We start from the raw sequence: 14142 nt of genomic DNA on the forward strand, positions 1-14142 counted from the left end.
GGAAAGGAAGTCCCGCCTTAGCACTTGGCCACCAGCAGCTCTGCCATTGACTTTGCTTGTCAAAAGGTTGCAGAAGGGGATCACATGACCCTGGAACACTGTGACCATTATAAATATGAATCAGTTGCCAAGCATCCAAATATAAATCACATGACCCTGGGCATGCTGCAATGGTCATAAGTGTGAAAAATGGTCATAAATCATTTCAGTGCAATTGCAACTTTGAACAGGGTTTTTTTTTGGTCAAGTTTTTGCTAGGTGGTACTCGAATATTGCCATATCCTAAAAGTGGTACAATCGGTAAAAAGGTTGAAAAGCCCTGTCTTAGCCATAGCATGCGGCGGGCTGTCACGTTGGACGCCAAGGACCTGGAGGAAAACCGTGCAGCGTGTAGAGTCGCATCGGAAGTGTATTCCGTCGCAGCCACTAACTTGCTCAGGTCCTGATGTGTGCGGATATCGTCCGGGGGGATCCTGGCCTGGAGCTGACGAAGCCAGATGAGGGCGGATCTAGTGAAAAACGAGGGTGAAGTAGAAGCCCTAATAGACCACGCCACCGCCTGGTGCGTCCTCCTAAACGCCAGTTCTGATCTGCGTTCCTCAGTTTTTAAGGCCTCAGACATATCCCCTGAAATAGTGGTAGGGGAGAAAAGGTGGGACAGGGGCTCATCCACCGTGGGCACGTCCAGGGCCTCTGCTAAATCAGAGGCCACGCTAAACAACTTTTTATCGTTCCCACCTGGAAGAGGAAAGGTGCCCGGGGAAGCCCATTGTTTCTTAACTGCATTAAGGAATAATGGTGGACAGGGAACATGGTGTTGCATGACAACCGGTTCGATGAAAACGGGGTCCGCCTCTGAATCCATTGCAGTTGTCGCTGGAGCGGACCGGTCAGGTCCCACGTGCGCTGCAGAACTAGCCTTGTGAAGTAGGGGTAGAAAGAGAGAAGGATTAAATAGACCGCCGAACGGGGGTGGATCCAGGGCCGCTTCCTCCTCCTCCGACCACGAGGCGTCAAGTGCCTGATCCTGCTCCGGGGTTAATGAGACCCCACTATACGAGGAATGGGAGGGGGAGGGAGGATCGTGAGAACTCTGATGAGCCGGGCGAGAAAGAGGAAGGGAAAGCAAGGAATCCGCCCTGGTTACCAGTGGAGACCTGGCTGCAAGAGCCCTCTCCACCGCCTGAGCCACCAGGACTTGGAGCCTATCCTCTAGAGGAGGAAGGGCGGACTCCTCCCCTGAGCCCCGCGGCCGTGGGCGTGAAGGTGGCCTCTGGGGCCTGCTGGACCCTTGGGGTGGTTGGAGACCTGAATGTATGTGCGTCAGGTTCCAGCCCGGGCTGACTAGAGGAAGTAGAAGGCTCTACCGGTGACCAGACTTCCTGGGCAGAAGAAGAGAGACCGAGAGGCAGGTCAAAAAAGGTGGACTCAGTCTGAGCAGTCTCGGCCCTGGCCTGTTTTTGAGCCTTTGAAAACTCTTTTTCCAATGCCTGGTGTCTCCTGCTGGCCTATTTTTCAGCCAATTTGGAGGTTTTCCCCCCAGAGACAGCCTTGGGTTTGACCTTGGCTGAGATCCTACCAGCAGCCTCTTGGCTAGGGGACCTGTGCCTTTTCCGGATGGAGGAAGGAGGGGAGGCGTCCTTGGATTGGGAGGCCATGTTATCCTCCATGCTGGTATAAAATCTTCAGGTGCACGAGAAGGTACCCCTGGAAAAAGGATCAAATTGGCTAATAAGGGTGTAGGGCAACGGCTGGTAAGAACTGCCCTACCCCCCCCCCCGGTCACCGAACCGGTGGTATCCAAAAGACCGGTCCTACTTGCAGTCGCTGTAATTTCCCCCTAGAGGGTGGATTGCAGCCTGCTAGTAAGGCTTGCTGTGTTGCCAGGCCAGCAATGTAAAAAGATGGCAACTAATACAGAGTCAGGGGCTGGGAACTACTGTGTTATCAGCTAGCCAAGTGGTGACCAGGACTGGAGACACCAGAGGGCCAATGAAATCGATTGGGCCTATGCAAGGAATGAAAGAGGAAAAGGACAAATGCCACAAGAGGAGTTTCCAGGGATGAGAGAGATCCCAGGCAATCCTTGGATACAAGGAACCCGGGAAGGGCCTTGGTCAGAAAAAGGCCTCAGTAGGGCCTTGGGCTGAAGCACGAGGAGCCTCCAAAATGGCGGCCTTGGGAAGATGAAGCCTCCAAGATGGCGGCCGTAACCGGTGGGGCTCCTGCCTAGGCCTGGGCCTTCTATTTAGGCTGAATTCTTTTCCAGGGGCTGATATACAATGAAGGGAAGATGCCCCTTGAAGGAAAGCTAACGAATGTGCAGAGACTGGGTGGAAATGCCTTCCCCCCCCGCCTCCCCTTGTAGCCGGCAAGGACTGGGGATGACCACGCGGTCTACAAAATGGCGGCCGCGTCCTAAACTCCGTTCACCCCCTCTGGTTTCGAACGGCTGCAATGCTCACCCAACCGGACACACGATTGAAGAAAGCAGCAGGGGCAAAACGGCCTCCCCAGCTGATCGGCGGCGTTTCGGGAACCGTGGAAGCCTCCGGTGCGAGATTTGCAAGACGAGGCCCTGCGGCCTCCACGAGGCTGATCCGAATGCCGTAAGGCCGTCGGAGCTGCAGCCGCAAGCTCCGACGCCGAGGTGAGCTGGGGGGAATGGGGGGGGGAATTTGCAACAGCGCTGAGCTAGAAAGGGAAGGGAGAAACGGAAGCCTCCATTTGTTGCTGAATCCCAATGGGGATCAGATGAAGGGAGAGTCCTCTAGAGGAGCGCTGGTCCCAGCGCTACTCAGAGGGCTAGAATTTAAGGAGTAATGGATAATCCACCAATAGGTTAAAATCTACCTGCCTGTGAGCCAAACATGCACGTCTGTTCTGGGCAAGATCAAGTCGAGACTGGGAAAACAGGCCCAGGACAGGCGTGGCAGGTTTGGCTGACTTGATCTGATTGGGCAGGAGGATTAAGTTAACCCATTGGTGGATTATCCATCTCCAGTGCTGGAGAAACAAAATTGTTTGCTATATCAAGGATTTTTTCTTTATACAGTCTGTCAAATTCAATAATACTCACATACGTTTGGGTGTTTCCTTATTGCAGGTCCCAATTTGAGTTTCTTCCCATGAAAGTTTATTTGTGACTAGAAAATAGTGAATTGTAAGGTTTTGATTCATGTACTTTTCTCAACAGACTAAATATTATCAATAGTTTCAATCAAATATGGAACACTGCAAACAAAAGCATCCATATATACAAGTATGTCCTATTGCTTCTGAACTTCCCCAAAAGTTCACTTCAGTTAATACACCTAGTTATAGTCTATAACAATCATATGTGACTGGAATTCCATAGTAGCAAATGCAAAGACTGTCAAAGGACTCTCTTCTGGGTTAAGTAGTAGGAAATCTTGCTAAATGTATTAGACTTCTGGGACAGCGAAGGTCAAGAATGAGAAGGTGAGAAGAGCTGCAGTGCTTCACCTGTTACAGGCAGGGCAAAAAAAGGCAATGGTACTGAACAAATCAGTATAGTGCAGAAGAAAGAAATATTTTGGCTGTTTTCTATCTAGCCTACTATTCCATCTGAAAAATGAGTCAAAAATGTTTTGATGGCACATAATCAAGCATATGGAAAATCCCTCAAGTAAAAAAGTAATTATTTCATAACTCATCAGTGACCATAAGAGATAGCAATCCAAGATTTAAAAAAATACCTTCTCTGCTGTTGCCCACACCCTTTGGAACATTCTACTCCCAGAGGTGAGGTGGGCCCCCACTCTCCTGGCCTTTCAGAAATGCTTGAAGACCTGGCTCTGCTGACTTCCTTGGGGCCCTCTTTTAAGAAGTCCTTTCTTGGACTTACTCCCAAGATAGATGTGGCTGCTTTAAGATTGTATCAATAGATGCAGCAAAGTTCACCCATACAGCCTCAAAATGCAAACAATTGCACCTCCATACTAATGAGGCAACAGAAATCTTATTTGGATGCAGTTGTATTGGTTGTACACAAGTTGTGATTTAATTCAGACAAGATGACATCTCTCTTGATAAGAAGTGAATACAGCAGGCCAGCGTTCCCCAACCTTTCTGGGTTGGTGGCCTGGCGTGGGGGGGGGGGAAGGAGGGAAGAGGGGATGGTTTTATGCAAGGGGCAGGTGCACGCGTGCATGCATAGAGCTTCATTTGTGTGAGCAGTGGGCATGCACAAGTGGGGCTGTGAGCACCGGTGTCGACCGCTCATGCAAGTGGGGCTGCAAGTGCATATGCACCAGCCCGCCACTCACACGGCCTGGTTGCAAACAGGCCACGGCCCAGTAGTGAGCCCACAGGTTGGGGATCCCTGCTGTAGGCCATACCAGATGGATTCACATAAGGTTGTAATAAATATTCCCCATTGAAACCTACATAGAGCAATAATTGATTCTTGTTTGAATAAGCTTCTCTTATTCTTTTATAATCTAGTCATTTTTAGATAAAGTTAAGGGAGCTAATTTGCCTAGAGGTTTAGCAAACCAAGTAACACAAAAATATAAATATTTGATCTGATGACCATTTGTTTGGACATTAAAGAATTAAACACTTTTGGACAGTAAAAGCTCTATAAAAAGGCCATCTACATTCCAAATTGCAAACAGATTCTAAATATCAACAGTCTATTTAAATCCCTTATCTAAACAGCTTTTTTTTTCTTATGCTTCCCATTCCAAAAAAGAAACCAATACAAGGTTTCTAAATTAGGCTTTCCACATAGACCCACAAATTAACTTACTTCTACTATTTTCTGTACATCTACGTTGTCCAGAAATGATACAAATCCATATCTACAAAGATAAAAAATGTATCAACATTCCACCTGAATTAATATCTCACCATGTAATTCAGCTCTATGCATCAAAATGGTTACATCCAGAAATGTAGAAAATCAAGTACCACAGAGATAAAGTGATCAAGTCAATGTGAATATTTATATCTCTAAAGACTGAAGGAAGATCTTATGCATTTCTCAAACTAGAAGCCCAACAGCTATTTTTAATATTACAAAGGAAATAGAAGGCAAGACCTTAGGCTGGCCTGTGGCTCTGTTCCTGGTGATACCATCTATTTTTATTTTATTTAAAAGATTTATATCCCACTTTTTGATTCCAGGTTAAAGATTAAAATAATTCACAATAAAGTTACAATATCAAAATAAAACATAAAAGCAACAAAATGGCTAATTAAAACTGAGAACACTATTGAAGAAAGTTTATGCCTGAAACTTAAATTTCAGTTTACAAACTTTTAGTTCTATTCCACATTAATACCCTTCACAACCAGTTAAGCCTTGAATACTAGTAGTATTTGATCTAAGTAGTGTAACTATTTAATACCTTCACAATTTTTATCAATGCCACACAAACCAACCAACTTACCCTTTAGATACACCAGTTCTGTCTGTGATTATTTTCACTTCTTTAACTGTACCATAGCGTGTAAAAAAGTTCCAAATTTTTGTCTCATCCATCTAGGGGTAAATTATATAAAGGCACACTAAACATAGTATCACTATTCCCACAAGTGCTACTTCAACATTGTTTAGAAAACTTTCAAAGCAAAAGAATTCAACTGAATCTCTTAATCCCTTTCATCACAAATGCTAAACTTATTAATCAAGAAATAGAATCTGAATTCAACATCCTTATATTAGTACATATACAGTAAATAGGATTGAGCCTGAGAATATTTTTGAAATGAGAATCTAATAAAATATAATTGGGATGAAATTTAGAGGGAAAGAATTAAGCTTGGTGCAATGAAAGTAAAGGAAATAAATAAAAGTTATTTACGCCTTATCACTATCAGGAAGAGAGGAACATCTCGAGAAGAATCAAGGTGAAAATTACAAATAAACACAGATAAGATAACAGCGGATGGACAGAAATTGCCAAGATGACCTTAAGTGTGAAACAACTTCAAATAATGACTAAAGAGAATGAAGAAGGGGAGTTGGGAGGGTTTCTTAGGTGTGACGTGCATTGTAAAAGGTATAAATGTATAGCTTGAAAACTGCTTTTTGCGCTCTTTGAATTCAATCCAACTTGGGAAGGGTCTAAGAGGTCGCGCTTGCAACCGCATTTCTTTTTATTATTTTCATGTTTTTCTCCAATAAAACTTTGTTTTGTTAACCAGACTTGTCTTCGTATTGTATCAAATTTTGGGGTTTTTTTTAATCTCACAAAAGTATTAAGTGATAGGTGGGGAATTTGAAGATAATACAAATTTATTAAACAGTGGTATTCCCGATACATCCTGAGCATAAGAACATTTTCAAAGGGAAGAAAACATATGAAACTTCCACTGAATACTTTAGACAATACTTTTATAATTTTTACTTAGAAGACATCACTAATAGCTTTACTTTCACTTCAGATTGTGCAGAATTTAACTGCTCAAAGTCTTTGTGAAAATACAAGAAACAGCCCAACACTGAAATCTTATTATGAAATAAATACATACCCTTGTATCTAGTCCACCCACAAAAATAGTATTTGGCACGATTTTCCCTTCAGGCAGAACATATTCTTGGCTGGTGGCAGGCAACTGAGAACTTACTTCTTGCAGAATGCTTGTGTTTTGAGAGTTCCAATTTGAAGTAGACTGCAAAATAAATTTTATGTTTTACAAAAATTCTTCCTTCCTCTTTCTTAAACATTATACTTACATCTAGAAAATATTCCTCTTATGTATATAAAATTTAGCACAAATAATGATAGAATACAAAAAACAACCAAGCATATATTCTACTGGTCCATAAGCAGAGGACCCTTGTTTTCACATTCTTCTGAAGGTACAGGCTGTCTATAGGAGTATTTTCAGTTTCAAGATAAACTGCTCAATGAGAACAATTCAGCATCTTCAAAAGGCAGGATACCTTGAATTGAGAGCAGGAATTTGGTCCTCTTAACCAAGGTCATTGGGATGAAGTTTACTATTTGCCTGAAGATGGCGCCACCGACTGCAGCCTTGGTGAAATGCTCTCTGATAGTTTTGTTATTTTTTATTATTCTCTGTGATTCACTTCAGATTTCATACTCAAGAGAACATCTGTTAACCATCAAGGAATGTTTTTTTTTAATGGGCAGCTTTCTGTGACTTCACCCCCCCCCCCTTTTTTTTTTTTTACAAATGCTGAAGAGATTCTAATACAGGAAGAAGCAACTTCCTCTGAACAATGGAGTAATGTAAACCAGGGGTGTCAAACTCGCAACGTCACGTGATGTGTCGCGACATATCGCGACCTTTTTGCCATTGCCGGCAATGGTGTGGGCACAGTTTCGCTATGATGCATCCGGCCCGCAGGCCGGCAGTTTGACACCCCTGGTGTAAACAAAAGGAGAAAATGACTCTTAGATGAAGAAGAGGTAAGAGAGCTAAGAGTGCGGAGATTTTGAATAGACTAAGGAAAAGTGGAACAAAACCCACTCTTCCTTCACTCTTTCTAACTAATCTACGTTCACTCGCTAATAAGATGAAATACTTCTTTTAAACAGATGCAACTCTGATATTTACAGCTCAGCAGCCCTCTGCTTCATTGAAACCTGGCTTAATGAGTCGATTGATGATAGAGACTTGCATATCTCAGGGTTTCAGATACAGAGGGCAGATAGAATTGCAGAAACATCTGGTAAAAAGAAGGGAGGGGGTCTCTACTTTTATATCAACAACCGATGGTGCAAAAATGTAACTAAAGAAATTCTGTGATGTGGACTTAGAGACATTAATTATCAATTGTAAACCATTTTATTCTCCACAGGTTTTCCTCATTTCTACTAATTGCTGTGTACATTTCACCACAAGCTTGTGTAAACAATGCATTACAAACTCTAGCTGACCAGATTATGTGGGCTGAAGAAAAACATCCTGATTCACTCATTGTGTTAGGTGATTTCAACAGTGCTAACTTAAGCCAAGAGCTACCAAAATACTTTCAGCACGTCAACTGTCTCACTAGAGGCAAGAATACATTAGACCACTTCTACACAACACTAAAAGATGCTTATCGGTCTTTACCACAAGCAGCTGTGGGACACTCTGATCACTGTATGATTCACCTTGGACCTGCTTATAGACAAAGGCTTAAAACCATAAAACCAACAATTAAATCAGTGAAGTCTTGGACTGAGGAGGCAAAGCTAAAGCTACAAGCTTGCTTTGACTGCACTGATTGGAAAGTTTTCGAAGATACCTCTGCAGACTTGGATGAACTCACAGATACTGTTAAAATCATATGTTAGTTTTTGTGAAGACCTATGTGTGCCAACCAGGAACTTGAGAATATACAGTAACAATGGCTCTGCACTACATCCTACAACATCTTGAATCTCCAAAAACCTATGCAAGGGTCCTTTTTGTAGATTTCAGCTCGGCATTCAATACCATCATTCCAGATATTCTTCTCACTAAACTAAACCAGCTAGCTGTGCCTGACCACACCTGTAAGTGGATCATAAGCTTTCTAACAGACAGGAAGCAGCAGGTGAAGCTAGGCCAGGGGTAGGCAACCCAAAACACTCAAAGAGCCACTTGGACACATTTCCCACCGAAAACAAAACACTGGGAGCCGCAAAAACCTTTGATATCTAAAATGAAGATAACACTGCATATATCCTTTTTACCTTTACTATATGTGTGTGTGTGTGTGTGTGTATGTATGTATATGTGTTTGTGTGTGTATATATAAAATAATGGTAAAACAGGATATATGCAGTGTTATCTTCATTTTAGATGTCAAAAGGGTCTCTCTCTCTTTCTCTCTTTCCTCTTTCTCTTTCCTTTAACTTTCTCTCTCTCTTTCCTCTCTTTCTCTGTCTCTCTCTTTCCTCTTTCTCTTTCCTCTCTTTCTCTCTTTCCTCTCTCTTCTCTTTCTATTTCCTCTTTCTCTCTTTCCTCTAACTTTCTCTCTTTCCTCTCTTTCTCTGTCTCTGTCTCTCTTTCTTTCCTCTTTCTCTCTTTCCTCTTTCTCTTTCCTTTCTCTCTTTCCTCTCTTTCCTCTTTCTCTTCTCTTTCTCTTTCCTCTCTTTCTCTTTCTCTTTCCTCTTTCTCTTTCTCTTCTTTCTTTCCTCTTTCTCTTTCCTCTCTTTCTCTTCTCTTTCTTTCCTCTCTTTCTCTTATTTCTTTCCTCTTTCTCTCTTTCCTCTCTCTTTCTCTCTCTTTCTCTTCTTTCTTTCCCCTTTCTTTCTTTCCTCTCTTTCTCTCTCTCTTTCCTCTCTCTCTCTTTCTCTCTCTCTCTCTCTCCCTCTTTCTCCAGGTGAGGAGAGAGAGAGAGAGAGAGAACAAAAGGCAGACGGCGCCGAACAGGCGGGGAGGGGGAAGAGGACAGGAGGCAGCAGCTCCGGTGGCGGTGGCACGGCGACGGCCACTGCAGCATCGTCGGGGGTCCCCGCCACCCCCAGCCTTGCTCAGCCGGAGAGACACGTGGCTGGCTCGGCTTCCCGGGGAGCGATGCCCCCACCGGCCGCCGGCCCAGACATGACTGCTGCCCGGCCCAGCCTGGGGAGACATGTGGCCGGCTCGGCTTCCCGGGGTGCGATGGCCCCGCTGGCTGCCGCCCCAGCCATGACTGCCGCCCGGCCCGGGGAGACATGTGGCTGGCTCGGCTGCCCAGGGAGCGGCCCGGGGACGGCCCAGGAAGCGATGCCCCAGCCGAGACTGCCGCCTGGAACAAGTAAGCCGGGGGGGCACCACCTGCCCCGCGGCCGCTTCGCACTGACGTTGGCTTTTTACGCATACTGTCGCAAAATGTAGCAATGTAGTTTACTGTTGTTATATTAAGACTGTTACCCATGCTACACCATGCTTCAAGACAAAATTTTATTTATTTGTAATTAGAAATAAATATTTCACAATATATAATTACATATTATTTTTGTGATTAATCACTATGCTTTAATTATGTTCAATTTGTAACAATAAAAATACATCCTGCATATCAGATATTTACATTACGATTCATTAACAGTAGCAAAATTACAGTTATGAAGTAGCAACGAAAATAATTTTATGGTTGGGGGTCACCACAACATGAGGAACTGTATTAAAGGGTCCCGGCATTAGGAAGGTTGAGAACCACTGTACTAGCGCTTTCCGACTACTAATTGCAAATAGGAACGCAGCAAAATTTTATGGGGAAATCTACCAATCAGCTGATCAGAAAGCTGTTCCAAGTGTACTACTGCACAGAGAAGCTTCTCTAGATCAGGGCTTTTCAACCTTTTCACTCATTGTGCCACTTTTAGGATATGGCAACATCCAAGTACCACCAGTCGCCTAGCAAGGTGTCAAATACTTGATGACCAAAAAAAAAAAAGGAAAAAAGTGATACAGTACAGGTAGTCCTCAACTTACAACAGTTCGCTTAGTGACTGTTCGAAGTTACAATGGCACTGAAAAAAGTGCCCCCCAAGCCACAGCCGAGCAAGATACCTGCCTGCCCGTCCGGCCGCACTCTTCCTCCTGTCCGAGGTTTTCATTGTTGTGAGCATTTCTGTTGAGGATTTGCAGCGGGGGTGGGGTAGGGGGGTGTTTGATTTTTATTCTCCCCCCCTCTGCTGGGTGGTTGCAGCAGGTTTTGGTCACTTCACATGACCCTGGGACAATGTGACCATCATAAATATGAATCAGTTGCCAAGCATCTGAATGTAAATCACAAGACCCTGGAGATGCTGCAACATTCCAGCTGATCAGTGCTTCTTCTGGGCTCAGCAGAAGTGCCAGGATCAGTGTTGTTTTCCAGCTGATTGGTGCTTCTTCAGAGCTCAGCAGAAGTGCCTGGATCAGTGCCGAGCTCCAGCTGGAGCCTGGCGCTGATCCTGGCACTTCCACTGAGCCCTGACAGCCCTGCAGCTCCAACCATCTCTTGCTCAGGTTTGTGCGGTGCTGCCACCAGTTCAGCTCATTCCCCTCCCCCGCTACCACTTTTCTAGGATGGTCGCGTACCACCTGCCAGGTGCCAATGTACCACAGGTAGTACCCGCACGACTGGTTGAAAAGCCCTGCTCTAGATTGATAATATTGCCAAGCAGCCTTAATCATGAGTCCAGAGAACAATTAAAGAGTGGCAACTCCTATAGTTCAGTCTTACAAGTAATCTTGGATAGTCACCCTCAGCTGATTTGTGCTTCATCTCGTTTTGAAACGTGGATCTAGACCTATAGTCACTATGTTTATGAACCATGCATATTGGATCCACAGGCACAACTCTTTTTAAAAGTGCCTACTCACTTTGTTGAATACTTTGACCATGTGAATGAGGCTTACATGTATTGTAGTCAAAAAGAACAGGTCAATCAAATATATTTTGGATTGGCTTCTGCTACAACCTCAGATCGTGTTGAGCAATATGTTAAAACGTTAAGTGATTAAAAAAACAACCCTTTTTTAAAAAACCTGTGCTTGTCTTGATGTATGCTGGTATACCAAGTTCAAGAAAAAAATGACTATACTCAATCAAGGAGCTAAGAATTATATAACTAACATGGCTGTTAATTCTTTTTGGGATACAGCCTTTGCCAGTCTGCTGTTAACAGTAAAAACGAAACGCGGCCGTTATTTCTCCACTCAAAACTTGCAGGACTATTGGAGGATTCAACTGTCCCACATCAACCTATTCTTCCAAATTCTGAGGACTTACTTTGAGATAAGTACAGGCAAAACAGATACCTTAATACTGGCTACCATCCGATCTACGCTTATCTCGGAGGAAATTCTATTGAAACCAAAGGGTTCTAGTCATGCCTCTAAAACTACACTTATAGATAGGGTATTTAACCCACTAAGAATTTCACACTCGTAAATTCTACTAAGAATTTAGATTGCTCTCTCCATCCATAAAATCCCCCGGGTGGGGTGCGAGGTTCTTTTACAATCGTGGTCTTGCACGATCGGCCGCACAAAGCGACTCGAGGCGAACTTTAACTCTTATCGTTGACTTCCCCACAGTAGCAAAATGGTGGCCATGCCTCCGCCTCTCAAGCACCTCCACCAAGGCTTTGTTTGGCCCGTCCAAATGGCCGGAGGATGTGTGAGGTCGCTCGACGTAGCCTGCCATCTCCACACACCCTTTTCACGCCTCCACCTCGAAGGACGGAGTGGGTAACCACTTCCCGCCATTTTCTCGCTCCCTTCTTCGCAACGCCCGGACTTGATCCAGACCCTCAGTCCCGTCCATTTGAGCAACCTACGTCAAAATATCCATCGGCAAGTGGCCTCCTTAAGCTTAATTTTACAAATCCATCCCTGTTGGCTAGCCAGCCTGCATGCCAGGCTTCGCTTCTTTCCTCTTACTGGTTGCTTTTTTTTTTTCGGGACCTTTAAACCATTTTTAAAACAACAAGCGCTGGATCACGGAAAAGCCAAGTCTCCTTGAACTTACCATCTTAATGCACGTCAGGGGAAAGCCTTTCCTGTTAACAGTAAGACAGGTGTTCTCTGTTTTTAACTAACAACCCCCACAAAAACACCACCCTTCCCCCAAAAACACGTTCTGCGTGNAAGCAGTCCTCCAAGTAGAAGGTACCTCCTTGCCCAGCAGTATACTATTAAACAGTTCCTGTAAGGGTTCTATCATTTCTTCAATTAATGTTTTGTAATAAACTGCTGTAAATCCATCTGTACCTGGAGCTTTTCCAACCTTTAATTGCTTAATTGCTCCCTTAATCTCCTCAGCTGAAATTAAACTATTCATTTTTTCCCTTTGATTGTCAGACAATCTAGGGAAATGTGCCTCCTGTAAATACTTATCTATTTCTCCATTTTGTATTTTTTCAGAGGCATACAACTTAGAATAAAGGGAGTGGTGGGTTTTTATACCTTCTAGGGCTTTTGAGGTTGTTTCCTGTTCCTGTTTGAGGCTTTGTATTTCCTGTGTCATGTACCTTGACCTGAGTCTCAGTGTGTCCTTTTGGTATTCTGATGGTGGGTTACTCCTATTATGTCCCCAAAGGTCATGTCTTTTAGAGTTTGTCTTAGTTTAGTCTTTGTCTTCCTAATCTCATCAGCTTCTAGCTTCCTGGCTCCAACCTTCCTGAATTGATTATTACATCTGCATTTCTAAAAGCTGGTTTCTGCTGAGTTTCTGCTTGGGGCTATTAAGAAAAACTGGGCTTGCTTTTCTGCCTTTAAGATCCTTTGGGAAAATATATTTTGCCTTTTTAATATTCCCCAAAATATTTCTTTCTCTGGAGTCTTCCCACAAACCTTTTCAGAGATTGTACCACTTTAAGGATATGGCAATATTCGAGTTTAGTTCTCATTATTTTATTATTAGGTTGTAAGGTTTTCCACTCAGCCTCACAAACTTCTCTGCGCTACTCAGAAATTTCAAAGAGCCAAAAGAAACTCCTGAGCCGAGGTTTCAGCAAAGAAAACTATTTTGGCCAAGACAGAGTTGGGTAACCTTCTCCCTCTTCGTGGCTGTTTAGAGGGACGAAGGCACACCCAGTAGAGATTTCTTCTACCTTTTATACTTTTTCAAAACAAAGAGATCCAAGTCTCTGTACCAGGAGCAAGGAAGCACAGAAAAACAAATTCCAGGATGATGACTCATATACATCAATCCAGGCTAACTCACCTTCCCCCTTCCTATCTCCTGGACCACTGAACCCCACCTTGCTCCTTTCATGTAAGCAATCTCCTGAGCAATCTCCTGTATATTTGACATGGGACATTTGCTTTTTCAATATACATGAAACACTTGCTTCTATCTATAAGGCTGTTTGCATATAAGAAAATTTATATAAAATAGCTACAAAATAACACTACTAGTATCAAGCTTAAGCATAATAAAAGCATAAGCACAATAGGGTCCCTTCAATGTATTTAAGAAGAAGATCAAAGGCCTCCGTAGCTCAGGATACTCACCTTAAAATCAGAACCCAGAAAAACTTAGTTAATCCACAATACCACCCTATGAAGAATGAAGATAATCTTTGGGCCCTGAGAGCATGCAAGTGTCAACTCAGAATATTAGTGGCACTCCTGTCAGCAACTGGAAGTGCATAAGTCCATGTACTTCCTTTTCCTGTCTCACAACTCAATCATACATTCTTTAATTTTCAGACACATCTTTTTCTCATAAGCTCCTTAAAAATCCCACAAGGT

At 43.5% G+C, this 14142-nt stretch overlaps 1 protein-coding gene across 1 annotated transcript in view; it reads right to left on the reverse strand.

The window, feature by feature from the left end:
• Window positions 1-12091, reverse strand: part of LOC107296060 (deleted in azoospermia-like) — a 38383-nt gene extending 26292 nt beyond the window's left edge. Inside the window, exons 1-5 of the mRNA XM_029285967.1 lie at window positions 12020-12091; window positions 6502-6642; window positions 5418-5509; window positions 4775-4826; window positions 3080-3146 (exon numbers count right to left, since the gene is read on the reverse strand). Coding sequence (XP_029141800.1) covers window positions 3080-3146; window positions 4775-4826; window positions 5418-5509; window positions 6502-6642; window positions 12020-12091 — 424 coding nt within the window. The remainder of the gene's footprint in view (window positions 1-3079; window positions 3147-4774; window positions 4827-5417; window positions 5510-6501; window positions 6643-12019) is intronic.
• Window positions 12092-14142: the final 2051 nt, after the last annotated feature.

This window comes from Protobothrops mucrosquamatus, unplaced genomic scaffold (assembly GCF_001527695.2).
Source record: "Protobothrops mucrosquamatus isolate PMUCROS unplaced genomic scaffold, P.Mucros_1.0 scaffold2622, whole genome shotgun sequence".
Classification (NCBI taxonomy): Eukaryota; Metazoa; Chordata; class Lepidosauria; order Squamata; family Viperidae; genus Protobothrops; species Protobothrops mucrosquamatus.